Here is a 22,614-nt window from a genome sequence, read left to right on the forward strand (position 1 = left end):
ATAAAAATTAGACGTTTATTAATAATCGTTTTTCCACCTCTAATGTGGCATATCATTTAAAAGTAAAGTAACAAAGTAATTAAACTGTTGGAGGGTGACATAAAAATGTTAATGAAAAAGCTGCCATAAGGCCACTTCAGGTGACTGTAAGCATTTCCTGTCGGATTTAGTTTAGTTTCGCGTTGAACTTTTTTCTATTGAAGCCAGTCATTTGATGATATGAATGGCTAGGCATAGTTTTGCTGTTTTAAAACCTAATATATGTTTTGAAATTGTGGAAAAAAAGTTGTTGCTTGACTTATTGGAAGATTATAAAACATTGTTCCGCAAGATTTTAGTGGAACACAACCAGTGCTAGTTAGGAACTCATGCAACTATTTTAGTGTTTGTCTCTTGGCAGTCTTTGCTGACCTTTTTCTAGCTTATCTTTCCTTCCCTGACATACATTATGCAGTGATTTTTTTGTGCCCATCTGCTGCTTTCATACAATGGTTTCCTTTTATTTGTAACTTCTGTACAAAGTGGGGTGTTTACATTTCAGCAAATGTCAGGAAAAACCTACAGATTAACTTTTTTAAGGATTTGATTTTAATTGATGGCTGAATGTTTAAATTGAATCAGAAAGTGTTTTAACAAAGTAACAATCTAATGCACACATATGCAACCAGCTTATTGCAGTGTTTCTTTTTCATTAAACTTCACTAAGTTTTTTTTTTTTTCTCAGATTAACTGTTGAATAAAATATCACTATAAATGTTGAAAATGATTTATCACTTTACTACAGCAGAAACTATAGGATTTAATATGGGTGTGTTCACTTTTTAGTTCCCCTCTAAAGCTAAACAAAATTGGGAATATTATCATTACATCATTTTTTAAAACTATTTAAAATAGGATTTTAGAAAAAAGGCAAAAGATATATATAAATCAGTTCCATATTTAAAATATTAAAATTTAAAATATTTTGGTCAATCATCGGTAATAGAACACTTAGGTTCTATTGTTAGGTAACAAAACCCAGATATTCTAAGCTTCTCAGCCCTGCTGACTTTGTTATACTTCACATTCTGTTTAGCCAAAATTAAGATAACTACTTTTAAATTGCTAAATATTTAATATATTTTAACAGCTAGAATGTCATAAGCCAATATTTCTCAAACTAATAACAGAAACTCCTAAGATAAAAGTTTTTTCAGTATTCCAGCTTTTTCTGCTCCTAACTGTGTGGAGCTATGATATTTTATAGACAGAAATAATAGTGTCTTTATGAAACCTAAAGTACCACTAAGTCTGTGGACTTACATATTTTAAATTCAGTTATGTCTGTCAGTGCCTGAGTGATATGCGAGACAAAACAGTTTTGGCATCGCAATTTTTTTAAATCTTGCCCTCCTTTGCTCTATCAATATTTAAAAGAGCAGGAAGTCAAAACCCATGGGATTTAGATTGGACACATTTTATTGGGTTCATGTCAGACATCTGTTCAGGGAATGGCTTTTTCATTTATTTGAAAGTATGTTACATAATTTTAAATGGATTCAGGAAATAATATACCCAAAGGGATTTAAAATAATGAATAACATGTAGTGTCATTTTTATCTTGACCTGCACAAGCTGCTGCATGATAAAAGCTGCCTCAGGTAGCACAGGGAGCAAGAACAGTGCTGTCTCTGCAAAGCCTGCAGTAGACAGGAATTATATGTGTCATGGTTGAGGTAGGAAGGATCCAAGTGAAGAGATATAGTATAGCTGGTAAAACAGAGTACTTTAATAAAAAATTTGAAATTGCAGAAAAAACGTGGAGAGACAGCAGGTCAAAGATTGTAATGAACAAAAGAATCAAGCAACAAGCAATGAAAGACCAGGAGCTTAAATACTGAGGCAGGGATACAAACTGACAGATTAACCAGCACAACTGTAGGAAAACTGAGCAGGACGACTAATTAATATAAAGTGAGTTGAACTAAGACTCAAAGGATCTATAAACCAAAATGGAAAGACCTGTCAATAACCTAAGATGAATAAATTTAAATGTACAAAGAACAAAACAAAAGTATAATCTAAGAAACTAAGCAATGAACACATTCCTGTGTTCATTATTGTTGTTGAATAAGGGAAGACCTAATGCACAAAAATAAACAAGCAAATGATTAAAAACACAAAACAAAAGCAAAACACTCTAGAATCATGACAATATGCTACTATATTCTACTCCAGCAAGAGATATTCTGAACAGGAAAGTTGCTTGTGTTGTATATTCTAAATTTAAAAACTATATTTTTTTTCTCGCTCCTCTTCCCTTGTTCTCCACTCCTCTTTGCAGTGCCGTCTACCTGGTGCGGCACAGGGAGACACGTCAGCGATTTGCCATGAAGAAGATCAACAAGCAGAATCTGATACTAAGGAACCAGATCCAGCAAGCATTTGTGGAGAGGGACATCCTCACCTTCGCAGAGAACCCCTTTGTTGTGTCCATGTTCTGTTCCTTCGAAACGCGCCGCCATCTCTGCATGGTCATGGAGTACGTGGAAGGTAACTGGATCAGAACTGGTTTATGTCAGATACACAGGGTGTGTGTTCAGTTTGTAAAGCTTACAAAGCTTTGCAAGTTTACTAAGCTTTATAAATCTTAGTACGTTTGTAAAGCTTCCTAAGCTTTGCAACTTGGTTGATCCTTTGAACTTCTGAACTCCCGTTTATTAAAGCCAAATGTCGTCAACTGGAACAGATCATTGATCTCCCTCACAAGTCACTCCGGAAACTTCAAACGGTCCAGAATCAGCTGCCCGTATCATTACTAAAACCCCCTCATTTTCTCACATCACCCTAGTTTTACAGCATCTTCACTAGCTTCTGGTCATGTTCAGAATCCAATTTAAAATACTGCTGAACACCTTCAAAGCCATCCATAACATCTCCCCTCCTTATCTGTCCGATCTCCTGCACATCGCCACTCTTTCACGCTCCCTTTGCATTTCCTCTTCTATCCACCCCACTGTTTCCTCTGACTGCCTCAGCACCATGGGAAGTCTGGAACTCTCTATTTCCAGATATTCTCAATATACTCTCTTCTTACTTTTAAATCACAACTCAAAGCACATCTATTCTAGTTGGCTTTTTCATTGTAATCTCTTGTTAGTTTCTTGTTTTTTTTCTTTCTTTTGTTTTTTTCTGTTGTTTCTTTTTTTGTGTATTTTTCTCCTGTAAATGTTCTTAGCTGTCTTGTAAACAAATAAAATGCTTATTATTATTAAAACCCAAAGGGATTTACAATAATGAATAACATGTAGTGTCATTTATATCTTGACCTGCACAAGCTGCTGCATGATAAAAGCTGCCTCAGGTGGCTCAGGGAGCAAGAACAGTGCTGTCTCTGCAAAGCCTGCAGTAGACAGGAAATATGTGTGTCATGGTTGAGGTAGGAAGGATCCAAGTGCAGAGATATAATATAGCTGGTAAACAGAGTACTTTAATAAAAAATTAGAAATTGCAGAAAAAAAAGTGGAGAGACAGCAGGTCATAGATTCAGTCCATTGGATTTGTGGATTGAGCCTAAACTGTTTTCTGTAACAAAATGATAAAAGTTACTCTTGTTTAAAAAAGCTGCTTGTTTTTTTCTCAGGAGGTGACTGTGCCACTTTGCTGAAGAACATCGGAGCTCTGCCTGTAGAGCTAGCGAGGATGTACTTTGCTGAAACCGTTTTGGCCTTGGAGTATCTGCATAATTATGGTATTGTTCACAGAGACCTGAAACCTGACAAGTGAGTTCTTTGTGCTGCAGTAATGACTTTCTTTAGATTTGTGTTTTCATGCCCTTCATGTTTTAAAAGTTACCCACTGGCTTTTAATAACCGGCTGAGAAATAAATTAAAGTTCAATGTCGATGTTAACATATACTGTAAGTAACCATTGTGACTGATAAAAATTATCCAGTATTCTTTTAACTCAGTTTGAGAATTTTAAAGACAACCCTTTATTTTTTTGTTACTTATGGAAGAGCAGTAGCTAAAACCCAAAAGAAAAGTTGAAGGAGTGAACAGGGCAATACCCAAACATTTTGATATATAAAATTTATTTAAAAATAAAACATTAATGGCACAACAGCAAGAAAGTTTATTTTCCATTTTTCAACAGCGTTAATGCCTTTTTCTTGTTTCCTTGCAGTCTATTGATCACTTCCATGGGGCACATAAAGCTGACAGACTTTGGTTTGTCAAAGATGGGTCTAATGAGTCTCACCACCAACCTGTATGAAGGACACATTGAGAAAGACGCTCGGGAATTCCTCGACAAACAGGTGCAGTCAGAAAAGGCCTTTATTTGAACATTTATTTAAAAGCTTCTCTCACACTGTTTCCTATCTTTCAACATATATTTTCTACATGCGTTTCACATGAGTCTAAATATGAAGAAATTATGGGCATTTTGAGAAACATCAAGCCCTGCTTTATCTGTCAAGTTAATGTGTGTTCCTTATAAGGTTGTCAAAATTTCAAACTTGATACCAATCCTTAGAAAAATCCTTCATACTGAACACCATTTTTAAAACCATGGCAGTGTTTTTTACAAAATAAAGGGTTCTTTGTAGATGACAACAAAGTATGATTAATTACAATGTACAATACAATTGCAACATTTTTGCCAACAGTAAAGACAAAAAACTAAGCTCCCAGCAAGAGCTGAATGTGGTGGAAAATAATGAGAACATCTGGTGCCACAAGCACATTATTCCCAAAAAGTGACATCTTGAAATATTATGTTGTAATTTCTTGAAATACTCAGCGTGTTGACGTAAAACAAACACCACATCCAAGCCATACTAGAAACTGTGTTGAATTAAACTGACCGCAGTTAATGGGTCATTGTCACAATTTAGTATTACAATACTTCAGTGGTTTTTATAAGTAGTATCTGAAATTACACGTGCAAACAGTCACTCTCTCTACTTTGGAAAGGTTTTGCAGGAGAAACCCATTTTATAGGAGTCGAAACTTTGTATGTAATATAATCTTTATGTCATTGGAACTGAAATACATTTTTTAAAGTGTTTTGTTGCTTCTGCTATACTAAATACCATTAATGCACTGCACCTTCAAATTATTTCTGCTATTTTGTGCGCTTTTGTGTTTGTACCTTTAAAAAAGCTGTATAAAGTTATCCAGACAACATTTAACTTGGTAGCCTTAAGATTATGTGAAGCTCGGTATGTTGTCTGTCTGTTCAGCTTACAGTGTTTTTTGCCTGCATCATTTAGATTGTGCAAAAGATGAGACATCCAGATGTTGCTTAGCAATTTAAAACATATTTTATCCCTTCCAGTCATTTATGCAAACTTGCCAAATCATCCTCCTAAAACCTATAAGCTCTTAAAACCTGCTACACAATTCCTCCTGTAGAGTTGCTGTTACTGAATCATTTATGCTCTCCAGCTTCATCACAAATCAATTTTGCAATCAAATTTATTTAGTCTGTAAATTAAACTGTAATCAGTCATTCAGGCTGCATGGATTCTACAGGCGCCTGTTAGTCTGCCAGTAATCATCTCATATTTGTGGCTAGCACAGACCACTAATTTGCTTTTTAAGTTTTTAATGGAGTCCCTTATTGAAGGGAAATGCCTCATTCAGTCGTCAGCAATGCCTGTCTTTATAAGACGGTGGGCACAAGTAGAAGCACTTACACCCTCACACAAAAGCATGCATTTATTACTCGGCAACAGATAGTCTAAAATTGCACATTAATGAATAGCGTATGCTAAGTATGGTTTCAGAGCGTAACCGTGAACATTTGAACACATCACAAGGGACTCATTGAATATCAGAGGACGCCATGGCACCATTTTAATCCAATAAAATCCCCTTATTTTCATGACATTGTCATCAGGTCCAAAGAAAAAATCCTCAACATATTTCAGTAGACGAGCCTTTTTCGGCTAGTCAGACACTGTTGTGGTCATGTATGGTTTTTCCACAGAGTTTACTAAATGAATAAATTGTTAAATCGCTAGTATGTCTTGTTTATTCAGACTTCAATTATCAAATCCAATAAACAACAACCCACAAGAGTCAATAGCAGAATGAGCTGTTTGGCATTGGCAGAGTGGTTTTGCCAAGCTTTTCCTGTGAACAACCCACACACTCAACTCAGTTGCTAAACGCACCAATGCATTCTCCTTGCAAATGTGGCACCATTTAAAGGGAAATAAACAGACTTTCCAATGATATGTTATTGCCCAGAAGTATTGGTACAAAAAAGAAAGAATCAACTAAATACAAATTTCCTTAGTTTTCATGCTAAGTTTACATGGCTAATACAAGTATTTTTAGTGAAAAATAAGAAAGAGCACAAACTGCTTTTCCCAGAGGTAACATTAGTTTTCTCCCATGACCAGATTCTGCTTTTGTTTGCAGAACAAAGATGCATCTTTATTAAAAGCTGCTGGAATTGATTAAATCCCTATGAAAAGGAAGAAAAAGGAAAACAATAGGAACACATTTTTATTTGTAAATGACAAGCTTCAAACTTTCTAGTTATTATTTAGGATTTTTTTTTTGTCATTTTTCTCTCCATTGTCTGATTTGAATGTTGCATTATTTTTCCAGCTTCAGCTAAAATTGTGGACCACAAGAGATGTTTTTCCTGCCATTTGTGGAACAAGGTGTTCATGGGTTAATTCGCACTCCTGAGAGTGGAACATCTCTTTTGAAATACAATGATTGATTTTTATCTGTTTGACTCCCCTGTTTGACGAAGAAAACATTTCAAAGGTTTAATTGATGTTAATGACATGGGAATAGAGGCATTTTAACAGTTCCAACAAGAGAGAACATCTGAGTTCTTTTGACATTAAGGTTTATGTTCATTTCAACAAAATACAGTGTTATAAATGAAAATTTTTGCCTCCTTAAATATTTTTTCTTTATGTTTGTTTTCAAATTATGATATTGTTTATTAAAGAAAAAAAGCTGTCCAAACCAAAATAGTAATTCTCCTCTACACCTAAAAGCTGCCATTACGAGATTGTGATAATTGGTAATGAGTTTTTATATCACTTTGGAGGAATTTAGGCCCACATTTCTTTCCAAAATTGCTTTATTCAGCCAGACTGAAGAGTTTTTAGCCATGATCAGCCTACTTGATTTTATGTCACAGTATATCAATCAGTTTTCACTCCAAATCCTTCATTTATTTGTTTACTTTGTTTATTTTTTAATTGTTGGTGTGGTTTGAATCACTGCCTTTGAATCATTGCCCAAATTCACTTGTGGTTAAGGTCACAAGCTAACAGAAGCAGTCAAGGGTCTTCACAATATGTTTCTTTTCAAAGCAGGGGTTTTGTCCTTGTGACTCTGGGGGGGGAAAGCCAATTTTCCCAGTCTCTTTGTAATAGTTAAACACTGATGTGCAGTGTTTAAGACATTCTGGGTTCTTTTCATGACCTTTTGGATGAGCTCTCAAAGCACTCTTGAACTAATTTTTGTAGGGTGGCCATTTTTTAGAAGGTTGAACACTTTTCCAGTTTGGATAATGACTCGATCTGCTACATTGGGTCCAGAAACCATAAAATTGTCTACGTAAATCTTTCCAGAGTGATCAATGTCAAAAAATATATGTCTCGTCTCTTGCTTTATTGCCTTGGCTTTGGGTATGATGTGTTGTTTTTTTAGATCATTTAGCTGATATTCAGATTTTTTTTAAGGGATTTCTTGTCTTGCCAAAATAACACCCGAAAATATTGTTAGGACAGGAGTCACAGCTGAAAATCGTGATTCAACTAAACCTATGATTTCCCACTGGGCCCACTTTTGTCTCTTAATAAAAGAAATCATTACTTAGAAACTTTTTCTTGTGTTCACTCAGGTTCTCTTCATCTGATATTCATATTTGTTTAATAATCTGAAACATTTAATTGTGACCGATAAGCAAAGGAAGAAATCTATTAGGTGTTAAGTTTTTTTCTTTCTCACACTATAGAGCCTAATTTCAAACACTGGATCCAGCAAACCCTCTTGCACAAAAAAATGTTGTTTATTGTATAAATGACTTTCACAGAGTGAGCTAGACAGAGTTTAATTCAGTTTAAACATTTGCTTATTGACTGATGTGTCAACTTCTCAGGCACTTTTTCTATAAATAAATGAATACATTATATCCCAGCATGTCATTAAGCCTTCCTGTAGGAATTCCTCTTTTCAGTAGGTTCTCAGTATTTATCTGTGTCATTGTGCTATATTATAGCCTGGAAACTGTTAATTGATGTCACACTGTTGTCTGTAAAGCTTCTCTAATAACAAAGCTCAGTGTTTCCCCCCTGGCAGAGATTTCAGCAAACCTACACAGGCTTCACTTGAGCTTGTTTGAAGTTTAGATAATCTAGCCTGGGCTTTAGAACATTTCATAACATGCACAATAAGAGCTTACATTATTAAAAATTTTTCTATTACATTCTTGCTCTTTACCATCTCTCCATCACTTCCAGGTCTGTGGGACTCCTGAGTACATCGCTCCTGAGGTGATTCTCCGTCAAGGTTATGGGAAACCTGTGGATTGGTGGGCCATGGGCATCATCCTCTATGAGTTCTTGGTGGGATGTGTACCTTTCTTTGGAGACACTCCTGAAGAGCTGTTTGGACAGGTCATCACTGGTGAGAAACCCAAATTAATTTGGTCTTCAAGTGATTTATCAGGCTAACATTTTTAACCTTTGCTCTGTGTTTGCCATCTGTTGTAGATGACATAGTTTGGCCAGATGGTGATGATGCTTTGCCTGCAGACGCTCAGGCCCTCATCTCTGCTCTGTTACAGACTAACCCTCTTTTAAGGCTGGGCACAGGTACGGTTTCATGCATTTACTGTAACATTGTGTCTGTATTTAGAACCAAGTTACAAATTATATAGAATTACTATTGATCCAGTATCAATATTTTGGCAAGTTTTTTTCAGGGTTTTTTTCTACATTGCATTGTTTCTGATTTTGTGTTGAATAACAATTATGAGCATTATGCATCTTTCATTTTTTTTTTAGAACACATAAAACCTAAATCTCTTAGTCTGGACAAATGTAACTTAAACTTAGCAAATGAAAAGCTCTTTATAGGTGAAGCAGATGCCATTCACAGCCAATAGTTGTACACTTTTTCAAGAAAAACACTACTTTTTAAAGTGTATGGGAAAGTGTTTAATTTCATTTAAGCATTTTCAAAACCTGCATAGGTTTAAAAGAAAAACTTTGTATAAATAAATGTTTAAATATACAGAGTTTATTCTGTATACTGACAGCAAATCAGAATTTTTGAAAAATTGAATATTAGACTTCATTGGTTTATGTTTTGGTTGCCGACGGCAATGCTTTCAGCTGCTTTTGAGATGCTCTCAGTATTGCACAAATGTATAATTTCAATAAATCAAACTTTCTTTTAGTTTAGATTATTTTTTTTATAAATTTAACACTGTTGTTGCAACAAGTACTCCTATTAAAGTAAGACTGATTTTAATTGGGATTACTGCCTGAGAACCCTGTAATTGCCAAAGGGCAATCACTTTAAATGAATCGCTGACAACTTTAACTGTTATTATGTTTTTAAATTATCAGTAAACCAGATAGTATAGGATGCACTAAAAATAAAAATGAACAAATCTAAATATTTTTGTCACATTTTTGTCCATTATTTTAAATCACTGGAAGACAGACATTTGTTGCCTCTGTTTCTCTCACCAGGTGGAGCATTTGAGGTTAAGCAGCATGCTTTTTTTTCTGCGCTGGACTGGAACAGTTTGTTGAGACAGAAAGCAGAGTTTGTCCCCCACCTGGAGTCAGAGGAAGACACTAGCTACTTTGATAGTATGTGCACTTTGTGTCTCTGCATTAATATGCCTAAAAATAAGAGTAACTGCATTTATGACAAGTTTAGGTTATAATCTGACACCATTAAAGTCACAGCTCTCCTGTCTCCCATGTTCCTGTTTTCCAGCCCGTTCAGATCGTTACCACCACATCAACACATACGATGAGGATGACACCAATGATGATGAACCTGTGGAGATCAGACAGTTCTCCTCTTGTTCTCCTCGCTTCAGTAAGGTACACCTCTTCCTTTTTCTTACCCTTGGTTGTGTTTCTATCTACGCTTTTATCTTCCCCTCTTTGTGTCAACACACCATACTTTCTTTGCACTTGAGATTACATGACAAGGGTTGATGAGGAAGGGGAAAAATGTGGGTCAGACTGCACCAAGAGGCTCTACAAGGCTGAGCCTGGTTTCATACCTGCTGTTAATGAGGTCTGTGTCGATTTTCTAACAGCCACACTATGTATGCTGCTTTCACTGGTCTCCAATTTCTACTGAAGGTTCAAAATGTTTATGCACCTTTTCAATATATTTAGAAGGTATTCATTCTCCTTTTTGCATTTTGTCATGTTACACCCCACAAACTGTAGTGTATTTTAGATGGTTTTTCGTGATAAACTAATAAAAAGCAATATATAAATGTAAACCCTCATGTAATTTTAGTGCAATGCTAAGGAGGAGTGCAGAAAATGTCACGATCAGACAGCAGGGAACTGTGAGAGGTCGTCCCGTCAGACCGTCAGTTCCCAAAACCACATAGAAAAAAAACTAACTCGTAAATCTTGTGCTGGTTCACCATAAGTGACCAACCCAATGCAAATCAAAACACAAAGTCCTTGGTCTTGATTATGTCAAGACCAAGGATAGACAAATACAGTGGTGAAGAAATTTAAAGCAAAGTTAGATCAGAAGAATTCAATATCTCATGAACTTTTCAATTTATTCTCTGAAACAGGAAAAAATGCAACACAACTGTAAACAAACCAAAACATCAACTACTTAAACTTGGTAGGTTTGCAGTCATTTACAGACAATGGGCTGAATGTTTCCTAACAAACTTCTGAGGCCTTCTTTCCACACAGATGGGTTCTATTTACTTATTTGGCATCTTGTGAAGGAAGTCGGCTACACTGGATTTTATTTACAAATACTCACCTTTTTTTATTGCAAAAAATGTTAGAAAATATTAGAAACCATGAATACTTTTGCTTTCTTTACAGCTATACACTACTTTGTGGTAGTCTGTCACATAAAGCCCAGAGAAAATACATTGAGGTTTGTGGTTAAAACACAGCAAAACTGGAACAAATGTATTTTTAAAGTACTGTATGTGGCTGTTAACATTGCTGTTTTCCTTCTGAGAAGACAGCTGGGTCTTCAGCCATTGCTTGTTTCCATGGTGCACTCCTGCAGCTCGTCTCATTGTCCTCCCCCACAAACTGTTACTCTGCACATAATGAGAGCCTTACAAGCCATGACAAATAAAAAATGTGACCAACATTAAACCTCAAGTTAAAATTGGTACTCTAATTATTTGCCACAATTACATAGTGTAATCAGCTTTACAACCTGGTGTGAAAGAAAACAAAATCACTGCTTGATGTATTCCACATAAACCTCTAATTACTAATCTTAGCCTAACAGATGACAGGGGCAGTGAAACTCTTGGCAGAAATTTAGGCATTTGGCTTTATGCTGCTTGTAGCTAAAGTGCATGTCTGTTCATCAGTTGGTTAAAATATTTGAGTCACATTCTGTCTTTTACCGAAGTTTTGTAAACAACCTCAAAAGTCTGGGCAAAGCTGTCACTGTGTTTATTAAAGGATCAAGATGCAGTTTGGCTGGTAGAAACAAGCAGTTATTCATATCATAAGAAAAAAACACAATGCAGAACTGATTTCATTAACCTAACTGATGAGAATGAAAATATACAGATTATGTATTATTTACTTTAATACATAAGGAAGGGCTAATCAACCGGGAAGCAGGGAGCAACTATTGGAAGCAAAGCAAATAGGAAGACAAAGTCCTTGTAAAAGACTTGTCAGTTTACAGCCTCTCAAAAGTATTTATTCCCACATAGATTGTGTCACATTGCAACCACAAACTACAATGTTTTTTCATTGACCATAACTGATAGGCTAGTACAAAGTAGTGCCTAATTTTGGAGTGGAGGGGAAATGAAATGGGAATGAAAAGTCAAAACATTTCTCTGCAATTACAGCTGTAAGTCTTCTGGTCTTACAGCTGTCTTTCCAGATTTACCTCCCATACAGGTAAATCTGCCTTCCATTAACTGCTAAGCAAGTCCATACACCTTTGTGTTGGCAGAGTCATATCTGCTTTCAGAATGATATAAAATGTTAGTTTTCTGCCACACAAAGCTGCCTGCATAACCCAAAAAGTTAAAACAAAACAATTGACTTGCTCATCTTCTTTCACATATTTACTGTCTGCTGCATGGCTTGTAACAAACTGCAAACAATGCTTGTTATAGTTTTCTTTAAGCAATAGCTGTCATGGATAACAGGGTGGATTATTTAGGGTTTTATATCAGGATTGTCTGGATTTCTTTCTTGGTCTCTAAATAAAGTCTCAGAACACATTCATTTTTATTTGTTCAGTTGCTCATCACTTTGTGTTTGCCTTTTATATACAAAGGCAAACACAAAGTGTTTACAACCACAAATCATTATTTGTGGCTGTAAAATGACAAAATAGGATACGGTTCATGGGATCTGAAAATTTTTGCAAGGCACTGTTATTGCTTTATTTAAGGTTAAAGGTCATGAAGATGGAAAATAGTTCTCTTAGAAATCTTGAATTGTCAAACACAAATGTGATAAAAATCCTCCTATATTGAGAACTTTTTCTAATGAAAAGTGAATATTCTTCCTCTGTAATAAAACCTTCCACCATTATTCATAATGCAACACAAGTGCTGACAGTTATGTTTAACATGCAGCCGTATTTCTCTGCGAAATTTATGTAGCCTGACAGTTAACATAATCACCACACAGAAACACTGTATGGATCTTTGTTACAACTCAGCAGTTACATTATTAGTTTAAGACATCCAACTTAAGGATTTACGAGTTGTTTGTCTTTCCGCAGGTGTACAGCAGCATGGAGCACCTTTCCCAGCTGGAGCAGAAAGCCACAACCTCTGTGTCCCGTCGAGAACACAGGAGCCCACGAGAGGACAAGGTGGCAAAAAGAGAGAGCCTGGGAAGCTTCGGCATGAGGGAGAAAAGCTGGAGGACTGGATCTCCTGAGATGTGAGTTGCTGTCAGCTTTCTGTAAGGTTTTTTTTATTGTAAATATATCTTAATTCTTCCAAGAAAACACGTTGCTATTTACTCTTAATACATCAAAGATTTTGTTGCTGATTTTCACTTCTGAAAAGCTTTATCTGGAGATATCCATTTTAGCCAATTCCCATTTACCTTTAAGAATCATTAATAGCTTGAGCAGACTTTCTGCTCTCTTCACAAACGCAAAATGTAATTGTTTTAGCATTAAAATGTTCATGGCAAAGTAAAAAAAAAAAGAAAAGATTTTTGTCAGATACCACCACAGATTACCTCGCTATCTGTTTCTGCATCACTGGGAATCTATAAATACAGTAAAAGAAGAAGCAAGGTCAATCCCCGTGTGAAAGAGAAGTTGGTGTTACGCAGATCTACAATTAAACAGGGCTTCACTGTCCTCACTTCTCTTTTCTCTCTACCCTTCCTCCTGTCCACCTGCTGTTGAACAAAGACCTATAGTGCCACAAAAACCGTTAAAAATTCCGTTAATGCACATGAGCAAATGTTTTTATGCTAAAACTATAGTAATTGTTTTACATCACCACCCTTATGGTTGTTCAGGAAGCGGCTGTCTTGTTCTGAGTCTCTGTACATGGAAGGAGACGCTAGCCCTCCTCTTGGTGCCAGGCGACGCTTCTCAGCTTTGATGGACACCCATCGCTTTGCGTCACCCTTCGAAGGAGAGTCCGACTCCCTGACCCGTCAGAACCTCATGAAGTTCCGAGGAACGTCGCTTGATGGTACCACTGTCCCTTCACCAAGCCTCCTGGAACACAGGCCCATTGTGAGGGAGATAAATGGAGCAGGTTTGTTGGCAAAACTTAGAAAGCACAAAGTCTGTAATGCCTGATTTGATGCAGAGAATCGAACCAGTGGGACTATTTCTAATTTCAGCTGAAATTATCCTGTAGTGTTCAAACCATTTGGATTTCTTGCAGACAAATCAAGTAGACTTGGAGAGAGCGCCAGTGTAAGTTCAGCCATCATGACATTATCCCCCGGTCCTGCCGCACCCAGTCGGGATGTGATCACTCCTCTGTATGACCCTCTGGGGCCCAGAGCCACAAATGACCTGGTCCTCCGCCGGGCACGCCACCACCATTTATCTGGCGATGGAGAAAAACGGAACTCCAGACAAGGAAACAAAGTTATCAAGTCAGCGTCTGCCACAGCTCTGTCTGTTATCATCCCATCAGGTGAGAGACTGAAGGTCCTAAAGCACTGCTACTCTCTGAAACGCCTGAAGTCTATTTTCTCTGATCTTGCCTCCTCCTTGCCTGCAGTGGAGCAACACGGTGGCTTCTCTCCACTGGCCAGCCCCATGTCGCCTCACTCTTTCTCCTCCAATCCCTCGTCACGTGACTCCTCACCCAGCAGAGACTTCTTTCCTGCAGTCAGTGTTCTGCGCTCCCCGATCACAATCCATCGCTCTGGAAAGAAATACGGCTTTACCCTAAGGGCTATCAGGGTCTACATTGGAGACAGTGACATCTACAGTGTCCATCACATGGTTTGGGTAAGAAAAATGTGGAAATGACATGAGTCATAGTTTTGTGGCATTTACTCTACTGGAGTTGAACATTTACTAGCTTAAACTACTTTATTACTTTGACTGTTGAATGTGCAAATGGAAATGAATGGTCTCATATAACAGATCAATAGCTGAAAAAATGAAATAAAAGTTGAACACAGAGGAAAACTAGTCTATCTTTTGACCTGCATCTTTATATATCAGGCAGATTTGTTGGCACCCCTGTTAAAATTGTGTACCCCGGGGTTTCAATTAGTGTGTTCGCACAATGACATGGATATAAATCACCTCAACAGAAACCATCTGGATCATTTTTAAATGTTCCAAAAATGTAATGGTGCTACAATTTTTATTTTTTTTATATTTGAATCATGACTAGAGGTATTTTGTTTTTCTGAATGCAATCTTATATATTTTTTTGTGCCTCGGCAGCATGTTGAAGATGGAGGCCCCGCTCAGGAAGCCGGTCTTTGTGCAGGTGACCTAATAACTCATGTCAACGGTGAGCCGGTCCACGGTTTGGTCCACACTGAAGTGGTAGAGCTCATCCTCAAGGTTGGCATCAGTTACATTTCATCTTATTTATAGGCTATGCTAGCAACTTTTAAATGACAAAGCACGACTACTTTCAGACATGTCAGCATTGAATCATTGTAAGCTTTCACGGCAGAACTCATTTAATTGCTCTGTGCAGAGTGGGAATAAGGTGACGGTGACAACCACGCCTTTTGAGAACACCTCCATTAAAGTGGGCCCTGCCCGCAAAGCCAGCTACAAGTGTAAGATGGCTCGACGAAACAAGAGGACAGCTGGGAAGGAAAGCCAGGACAGGTAGGATCTACAGGTGTCATGAAGCTAACATTTAAAACTCATTACTTTAAATAAGCTACTAATTCCTTTACTGCTGAACAGAGGAGTAATGAAGGAATGGTGAGCTGCTTCATCATGAAGGTTTTGGTGTCATATTCCAGTTATATTTTGAAAGAGTGTTTTGTCAATACATGCCTTTCTTCAAAATTTTGGGTAGCTTTACAGTCAACATTTTCAGCAGTTTGCTAGACAGTTTTACCATTAAATTCCCTTAACTAAAACTTGCCAGGTGCTTAACAACATTTGTAATATACAGTCCTGCTTCTTTAAATCTTGTCTCTTGGCCACATGAGTTAAAAGTAGATCAAATTCAGTTTTTCTGCATTTTTAGTGTATGGGTGTTGATTACCTACTTCCTTTATTTAGTTAGCCAGGGTTTATCTTGTTTGAGTTTTCCTCTTCATATTAACTGTGTAAGGAAATGGTCTTTTATAGAATCTCTAACGATCTGGTTTGAAACATCAAGAGTCATTTCTGTGCCAGTTAGTATGAGTATGTGTTAATTTAAGATCAACACGTTCATTTTGTACACTTCAATTCTCTGTCAATCCTGCAGTAAGAAGCGCAACTCCTTGTTCCGCAAGATCACAAAGCAGTCCAATCTCCTCCACACCAGCCGCAGTCTGTCCTCTCTGAATCGCTCATTATCCTCCAGTGAAAGTCTTCCTGGCTCCCCAACTCACAGCCTCTCTGCCCGGTCCCCAACTCAGGTCCACCGCTCAACCCCGGAGCCCTCCTACCTCGGTATGTTGCCATGTTTAGATAGTTATCCAGCAATTATCCGTGAGATCACCTTTCTTTGTGTAGCTGTGAACCTCTTCCTCTGGTGATTTCTTACATCTCCCCATGTGTCTGCTGAACTCTTTAGGTGCTTCCTCCCAGAGCAGCTCTCCTGCCTCCAGCACTCCAAACTCACCCTCTCCCTCTCAGCACATGCGGCCCAGCTCCTTGCATGGCCTGTCCCCAAAACTTCACCGCCAGTATCGCTCTGCCCGTTGCAAGTCTGCTGGAAACATCCCGCTGTCCCCTCTGGCACACACACCCTCCCCGACTCAGTCTTCCCCTCCTGCGATGCCAGGCCACACAATAGGGAGTTCCAACACAACACAGTCCTTTCCTGCAAAGCTCCACTCCTCGCCACCGGTGGTCCGGCCCAGGCCAAAGAGCGCAGAGCCCCCGCGGTCACCTCTTCTCAAGCGGGTGCAATCAGCAGAGAAGCTCGGCTCACCTCTGACCCAGTCAAGTTCTACCGGAGGGCTTGGAGGTCCGTTGAGGAAGCATAGCCTGGAGGTGCAGCACTCTGAGTACCGCAAAGATGCCTTCCTCTGTGAGCTGGGGCTCCAGAGCCTGCTGGAGACGGAAGGAGAAAATCTGCCTCCTAATGCTCCTCCGCTGCCCGTGTCCTCCACCACTCCAGAGACTGGTGTGCTGAAGCCTGTGAGGAGACTCGGGAGACAGGAGTCGCCGCTCAGCAGGGAGACTCTGCTGGCCGGAAGGGAGAGGGAAGAGAGAGAGCGAGAAAGAGGAAGGGACAGGGAGAAAGACAGAGATGTAAACCACGCAGGTCTGCCAGCGTCACAGTCATCTTTGGCAAGGAAATCTCATGCAAGCGATTTTAACATGAACTCCAAACAAAGTGAAGAAACTAGTAGACTCATAACCCCTGCCTCTCCTATTAAAACTGCAAGCACACCCCCAACGCAGGTAGAAATTAGAAACAGCAAAGATCTCCAGCTCAAGCAACAAGGAGGAAAACCTGAGCCAAAGCAAGATGGGGAGAACAAAAATCGGTCCTGTCTGCCAACTGCTGCCTTCAACAAGAGCTCATCTACTCCGGATAAATCCAGTGGAATCAATACAGTCGCGACAGGAGCCTCTTCAAGCATAAATAAGACTTTTAAATCATCAGGAATGGGGAACGGTCAACGGAAGTCTGACGGCAATGATTCAAGAACTGCTGAGCTCGGCTCCAAAAGCCCCAAACTGGCAGCTCGGGTCCTGGCTCCCGTAGTTCCCTCGCATGGGCAGCCGCTCTCGCTAGGCAAAGTGCGACAGGGTTTGGGCCCTGTTAATTGTTACAGGGGAACTCTTGACTGGGAGGACAAATGTCGCCTGGAAGTGGTGGAGGAGCACTCCCCTTCTCCCTCCCCCTCTCCAACAGCTGTCACCCCCTCCCTCTGTGGACCTTCGCTGTGTAAGTCACGGCCTGTCTCCCCCGGAGATAAGACTAGCTTCGTCAGCCAGCTCACCACCGTGGCCAAAAACGTCCTCGGACCAATCAAACTAGGCTCTACGGAGGGGAATAGGAATAAAGAGCAGCAGAGCAAGGCATCAGAGGAGAAGCTGGGATCTGCCACCGGGAGGTCCGATACTCCTGCAGGAGCGCGAACGGTTCTGGGCGCTGCAGTGGTGACTCAAAGTCCTGGCAGTTCTTTGCTTGAAAAGTCAGCACCACCTGGGAACCTGCCAAAAAAGTGACCCCCTGGATCATTACATCAAACTTTAGTAGAAAATAGTAAAAAAAATGTTGTTTGGAGGGACAAAAAACAGAAGAGAGGCACTTAAAGATGTACATTCCAGTTTCATAGTATACAAAGTCTTATTTATTGATTAAATCCTTGAATAAATCTAATGTAAAAGCAGTAAGAAAATAGCTGTAAAGGTGCATTAACTGTTGGTTTTCTATGATGCATAATTTATTAAGACACATAGTCATGTAAAGTGAAACACTTTATCAGATATATATGTGTGAGTCAATGTGAATGCATGTTATATTCTATATATGTACTGTATGTGCATAACAGGTACAAGAGGGTCAAAAAGTGCTTTACTGATCAAAACATGCTGAATACTGTGAATACCAAATTCTGTAACTCTTTTTCAACTAGACCATTCAGAATTTTTTACTGCTGTTCAAAATAGAAGAGTGAATAAGTCAAGTTGTAATATTTGCATTAAGCAGCACAGCATCGGTTTGGCTTCTCTATAAAAGCAGCAACATGATTAGGCATGTATATTCATCATGCAGCAGTTTACTTTCTCTGAGCGGTTAGACGAATCCACAACAACCCTCTCTGTCAGTGGATGTTACATTAGGACCTGTCTAACTCCCAGTCTGTCATAGAGGATTGTCTGTGAGTGTGTTTATCCTCCTCCTATGGTTCCTATCACTCTTGAAGGCTGCAGAGGAGAAAAGAAACGACTGAACTTGGGCTCAGTGCTTATCTCGTCCTTGCAGGAAGGCCACACCGGCCTTTCTTCTCCCTCCGCCTCCCAGTGCTGCAATGGGCAGGAGCACAAACACCCCAAAACATTTGCATTGCCACAGGAGACGGCTCTGTCAGCAGCTGATTTCAATACTTTTTAATCCATACTCCTTTTGTGGTCTGTGAAGCAGGACATAAGTGTGCTTGGGAGAGTGATTTGGAAAGGTTCAAACATGTGTACATAACATGTGTGTTATGTTCATTAAAGTAACATGACAGAAAACAGCCTGGAAATTTGTAGTTTGGATCCAGGGGTACCAGTGGGATTATAAGGCTCTAATTGACTTATCGCACTCACACTGTGCATGCTGATTTTACCGTAGAAGCATAAAACAGAGTAGAATACATATATGTCATAAGAACATAATGTATATACTAAAATCAAGAGTTTTCAGCCAGACAGTTACTGATGTAGCTTAAAATAATTTGCTGAAGAGCTCTGTGGCTAAAATAGAGGTAGCTCGTATAGACCTAAAAATATCATGAATCAATTTAAAAATGGTCCTGTGTTAAAATCAAAGGGAATATTTAATGTAACACGTTGATAAAGACTGTTACCCACGTCAAAGCTCAGATAATATTTCACAGGACACAAAATTTATCTCACAATGACGGCAACCGTATTCATATCCATTGAACACATTTTGTTGTGTTATAAGAACCTTATTGTATTTTTTCTTTGAATGGATGGAATGTGATAGACCAACACAAACTAACAAATATTTAGACATTAGAAGAAATTACATGGTTTTTAACTTAAAGCAGTAAATTATGTTATTTATATCCATCTCCAATGAGACAATAGTTTGCAGAGCTGCTTGTTGCTGCAGTTACAGCTGCATATCTTTTGGGGATATGTCTCACCTAGCTTTGTACATCTACACTGTGTATTTGAGCTTCTTTTTACTTTCATAATAGCACAAACTTGGTGGAGATCATTTGAAGCTACATTTTTCAGTGCAGCAACATACTTCAGTTGGGTTTTATGTCTGGACTTTGGCTAGACCATCCTAATAAATTAATATACTTGCAACACTCAGCATCCAAGAGCAGAGAAGGGCTGGAAGACACACCAGACAAGGTACCACCTGACAGTGGTGCATGGCAAACCTGCAACAACCCCCAGGCCAAAGAGGCACAGCTAGAGATGTAGGAAACCAAACCCGTCAACACAGCTGTTTGTTCTCTAATGCTCTCTTTGACTCTTCAAAGCAGTTTGTTGCACCAGAATAGGAATGCACAGCACACTTTTTAGATTGTTACTGGTAAAAGTGTGAATGTATCATTTTCCTTCCAACTCACAATTCTTTATGAGTTTGTGTTGGTCTGTCCCAATGGTCAAATCTCAATATTATGTAGTTTATAAATCTAACATTGCAAAATGTCATAACTTCAAAGGATATAACTACTATTGTAACACATTGTTTTTCCTTAAATGTAAGCATCTTAACCTATTTTAAGCACATACATATACATTGTATGTAAATGTATGCAATTTGTCTTTGATTTCTTTTGATTAACTTATGCAAAAATGCAACATAAAATTATCCAAGAGCAGCATATCAATTTGTCAGTAAGATAGTGTTTAAAAGCTGAAATATATGTTTGAATTTGTACTTGAACTATAATTTTTTAGGACTTGGTTGGAAACTGTTTTTACCACATTAGACTATCGTACTGTCCAATTTGAGATTAAGTCTACATAAAGTTACAGCAAAGTGAAAACCTGATTCCTCTTACATGCAGTGGTATCACCTCTATTGTTCACATGAATGCATATACCCTATCTAGTAGATGCTATGGAGTCTAAAGGATTTTTTACATTCATGTAGTTCTCTACTGCCCTCAACTGGTTCCTAGTGATGACTATTTAATGTGTTTAATATTCTAACAAACCTGAGATTGGTGATTTATTGCGGGATGTTACAAACCATAGTGTTATAAATATGCATTCATGTTTCTGAACTATTACCTGAACACTTGGAACAAAAATTATTTTCTCTGGTGTTCTACTTGTGACTGTTAATTTTATATCTGGATTCCATTTTTGAATATAATGTATGCATAATTCTGACAGGAAAGACTACTTCTTATATATTAATGTAACAATGAAAATGTAATAAATAATTAATGTGATAAAGAAATAATCTTTTTTTTTTCATATTTAGGCCTTAGACCAAGCAGTTGAGTCAAAAAAAATACCCTTTTTTTAGTATTTTGGATTGACTGAGAGAACATCATCCAAGCACTTTATTTGAGAGAAGAATATCTTTGTTTTCGGCGTTGCTTCAAAGTTACCAGATGCTAACAAAGATAGATGGTAAAAATGATCACAGTAATCCAACTATAAACATTCCACTCCTCTCTGTTCACTCTGTGTATTTAGTTGTTCCACTGGGGTATTTTTGTTTGTAATAGATGCAGACACCTGAAGTGCAGTATGTGGAATAAAGTGAAGAAATTTGTTCTCAAACTTTACTCTCTTGTCGATTGCTCTTTTCTCATTTATGTTTTAGATTGACAATACTTTATCAATCTTCTGATTAGCTAACTTCTGTTTATAGCATCAGCTGCCAATCAGGACGTCTAAGACCTGTATTTACAGGTACATCTCAATCATTTAAATAGTATCATTTCAATTGATTTGTAAAAGGATAAATCATAAATTATTTAGATTTTTTTTCCCACACATTGAGATTTTTTTAAGTTGGTATTTCTGTTCATTTAGCTGTGGCTTACAGATAATAAAATTAAATTGCCCAGAATACTATATAAATAAGACAACAAATTTTAAATGACTTTTTATATTATGTTATGTGTCATGCTGGGTTCTACATGGTGGGGAAAACTTCTTACTTGATAGTGGTTGAGAATACAAATTAGTAACACATTCCACAGGAAGAGTAAGAAACAACTGATTGTTATAAAAAAACAATAAAAGAATAAAAAATAAAAAAAGGCTGCTTTGTGCAGCATGCTTCATCAAAACATATGAATGGAGAGCTAAGTGGTTGAAAAAAGTTTGGTAGATTGGATTGAGTCAAAGTCTAATCAAGCCAAAATGGCCTAGTCTAGCATCACAGTGCTTAATTGATCAGCCAACTGGCCTGACCTACAAGGAGAGGCTTTAAACATCTTAAGGGTTGCTGTTTAATCAATCATTTAAAACAGAGTATGGCCCTTCTACGTTTGTGTATATATATATATATATATATATATATATATATATATATATATATATATATATATATATATATATATATATAAACATGTAATTTTCAGTTCAATTCACAATTCTGTACTACTGTTTATACATAATATAATTATAATTACATATGCAGTAATTACATATATTATAATAACTAAATTACATATAATTAAAATTATATGTACATATATAATTTAATAATTAATATATATATAACATATAATTTACATATATAATAATTATATGTACATATATAATGTTAATTATGTTGCATATAATTAAAATTATATGGATTATTACATATAATTAAAATGTTAGCATCTGGTATAATTTAAATGACATATAATTATACATATAAGTACAATTATAATTACATTTTTATGTTTTTAGATAATATAATTATCTGTTTTTTTATATTGCATAAAATACCACTAAATTAGATTCAAATGTGTGGCTCAGACAAATGCGGATAAATCCAAGAGGGTGTGAATAATTTCTAAAGGCACTGTATTAAAGGTTACTTCTGAGATTACCGTTAAAAGTTGTGTCGTAATAGCCTGATCTTAAATATATATACTAA

At 37.5% G+C, this 22,614-nt stretch overlaps 1 protein-coding gene across 3 annotated transcripts in view; it reads left to right on the top strand.

Moving 5' to 3' along the window:
* Positions 1 to 21,304, top strand: part of LOC102221895 (microtubule-associated serine/threonine-protein kinase 1) — a 69,850-nt gene extending 48,546 nt beyond the window's left edge. For all 3 annotated transcript variants that reach the window (XM_005797516.2, XM_023333920.1, XM_023333921.1), the window contains exons 13-27: positions 2,324 to 2,532; positions 3,623 to 3,761; positions 4,165 to 4,297; positions 8,480 to 8,645; positions 8,732 to 8,833; positions 9,719 to 9,841; positions 9,972 to 10,081; positions 12,963 to 13,126; positions 13,721 to 13,965; positions 14,098 to 14,355; positions 14,443 to 14,675; positions 15,123 to 15,245; positions 15,385 to 15,521; positions 16,117 to 16,304; positions 16,429 to 21,304. In XM_005797516.2, the coding sequence (XP_005797573.1) occupies positions 2,324 to 2,532; positions 3,623 to 3,761; positions 4,165 to 4,297; positions 8,480 to 8,645; positions 8,732 to 8,833; positions 9,719 to 9,841; positions 9,972 to 10,081; positions 12,963 to 13,126; positions 13,721 to 13,965; positions 14,098 to 14,355; positions 14,443 to 14,675; positions 15,123 to 15,245; positions 15,385 to 15,521; positions 16,117 to 16,304; positions 16,429 to 18,038 (3,940 nt within the window). In that variant the 3' untranslated portion in view covers positions 18,039 to 21,304. The remainder of the gene's footprint in view (positions 1 to 2,323; positions 2,533 to 3,622; positions 3,762 to 4,164; positions 4,298 to 8,479; positions 8,646 to 8,731; positions 8,834 to 9,718; positions 9,842 to 9,971; positions 10,082 to 12,962; positions 13,127 to 13,720; positions 13,966 to 14,097; positions 14,356 to 14,442; positions 14,676 to 15,122; positions 15,246 to 15,384; positions 15,522 to 16,116; positions 16,305 to 16,428) is intronic.
* Positions 21,305 to 22,614: the final 1,310 nt, after the last annotated feature.

The sequence above is a fragment of the Xiphophorus maculatus genome, chromosome 5 (genome assembly GCF_002775205.1).
Source record: "Xiphophorus maculatus strain JP 163 A chromosome 5, X_maculatus-5.0-male, whole genome shotgun sequence".
NCBI classification, from domain to species: Eukaryota; Metazoa; Chordata; class Actinopteri; order Cyprinodontiformes; family Poeciliidae; genus Xiphophorus; species Xiphophorus maculatus.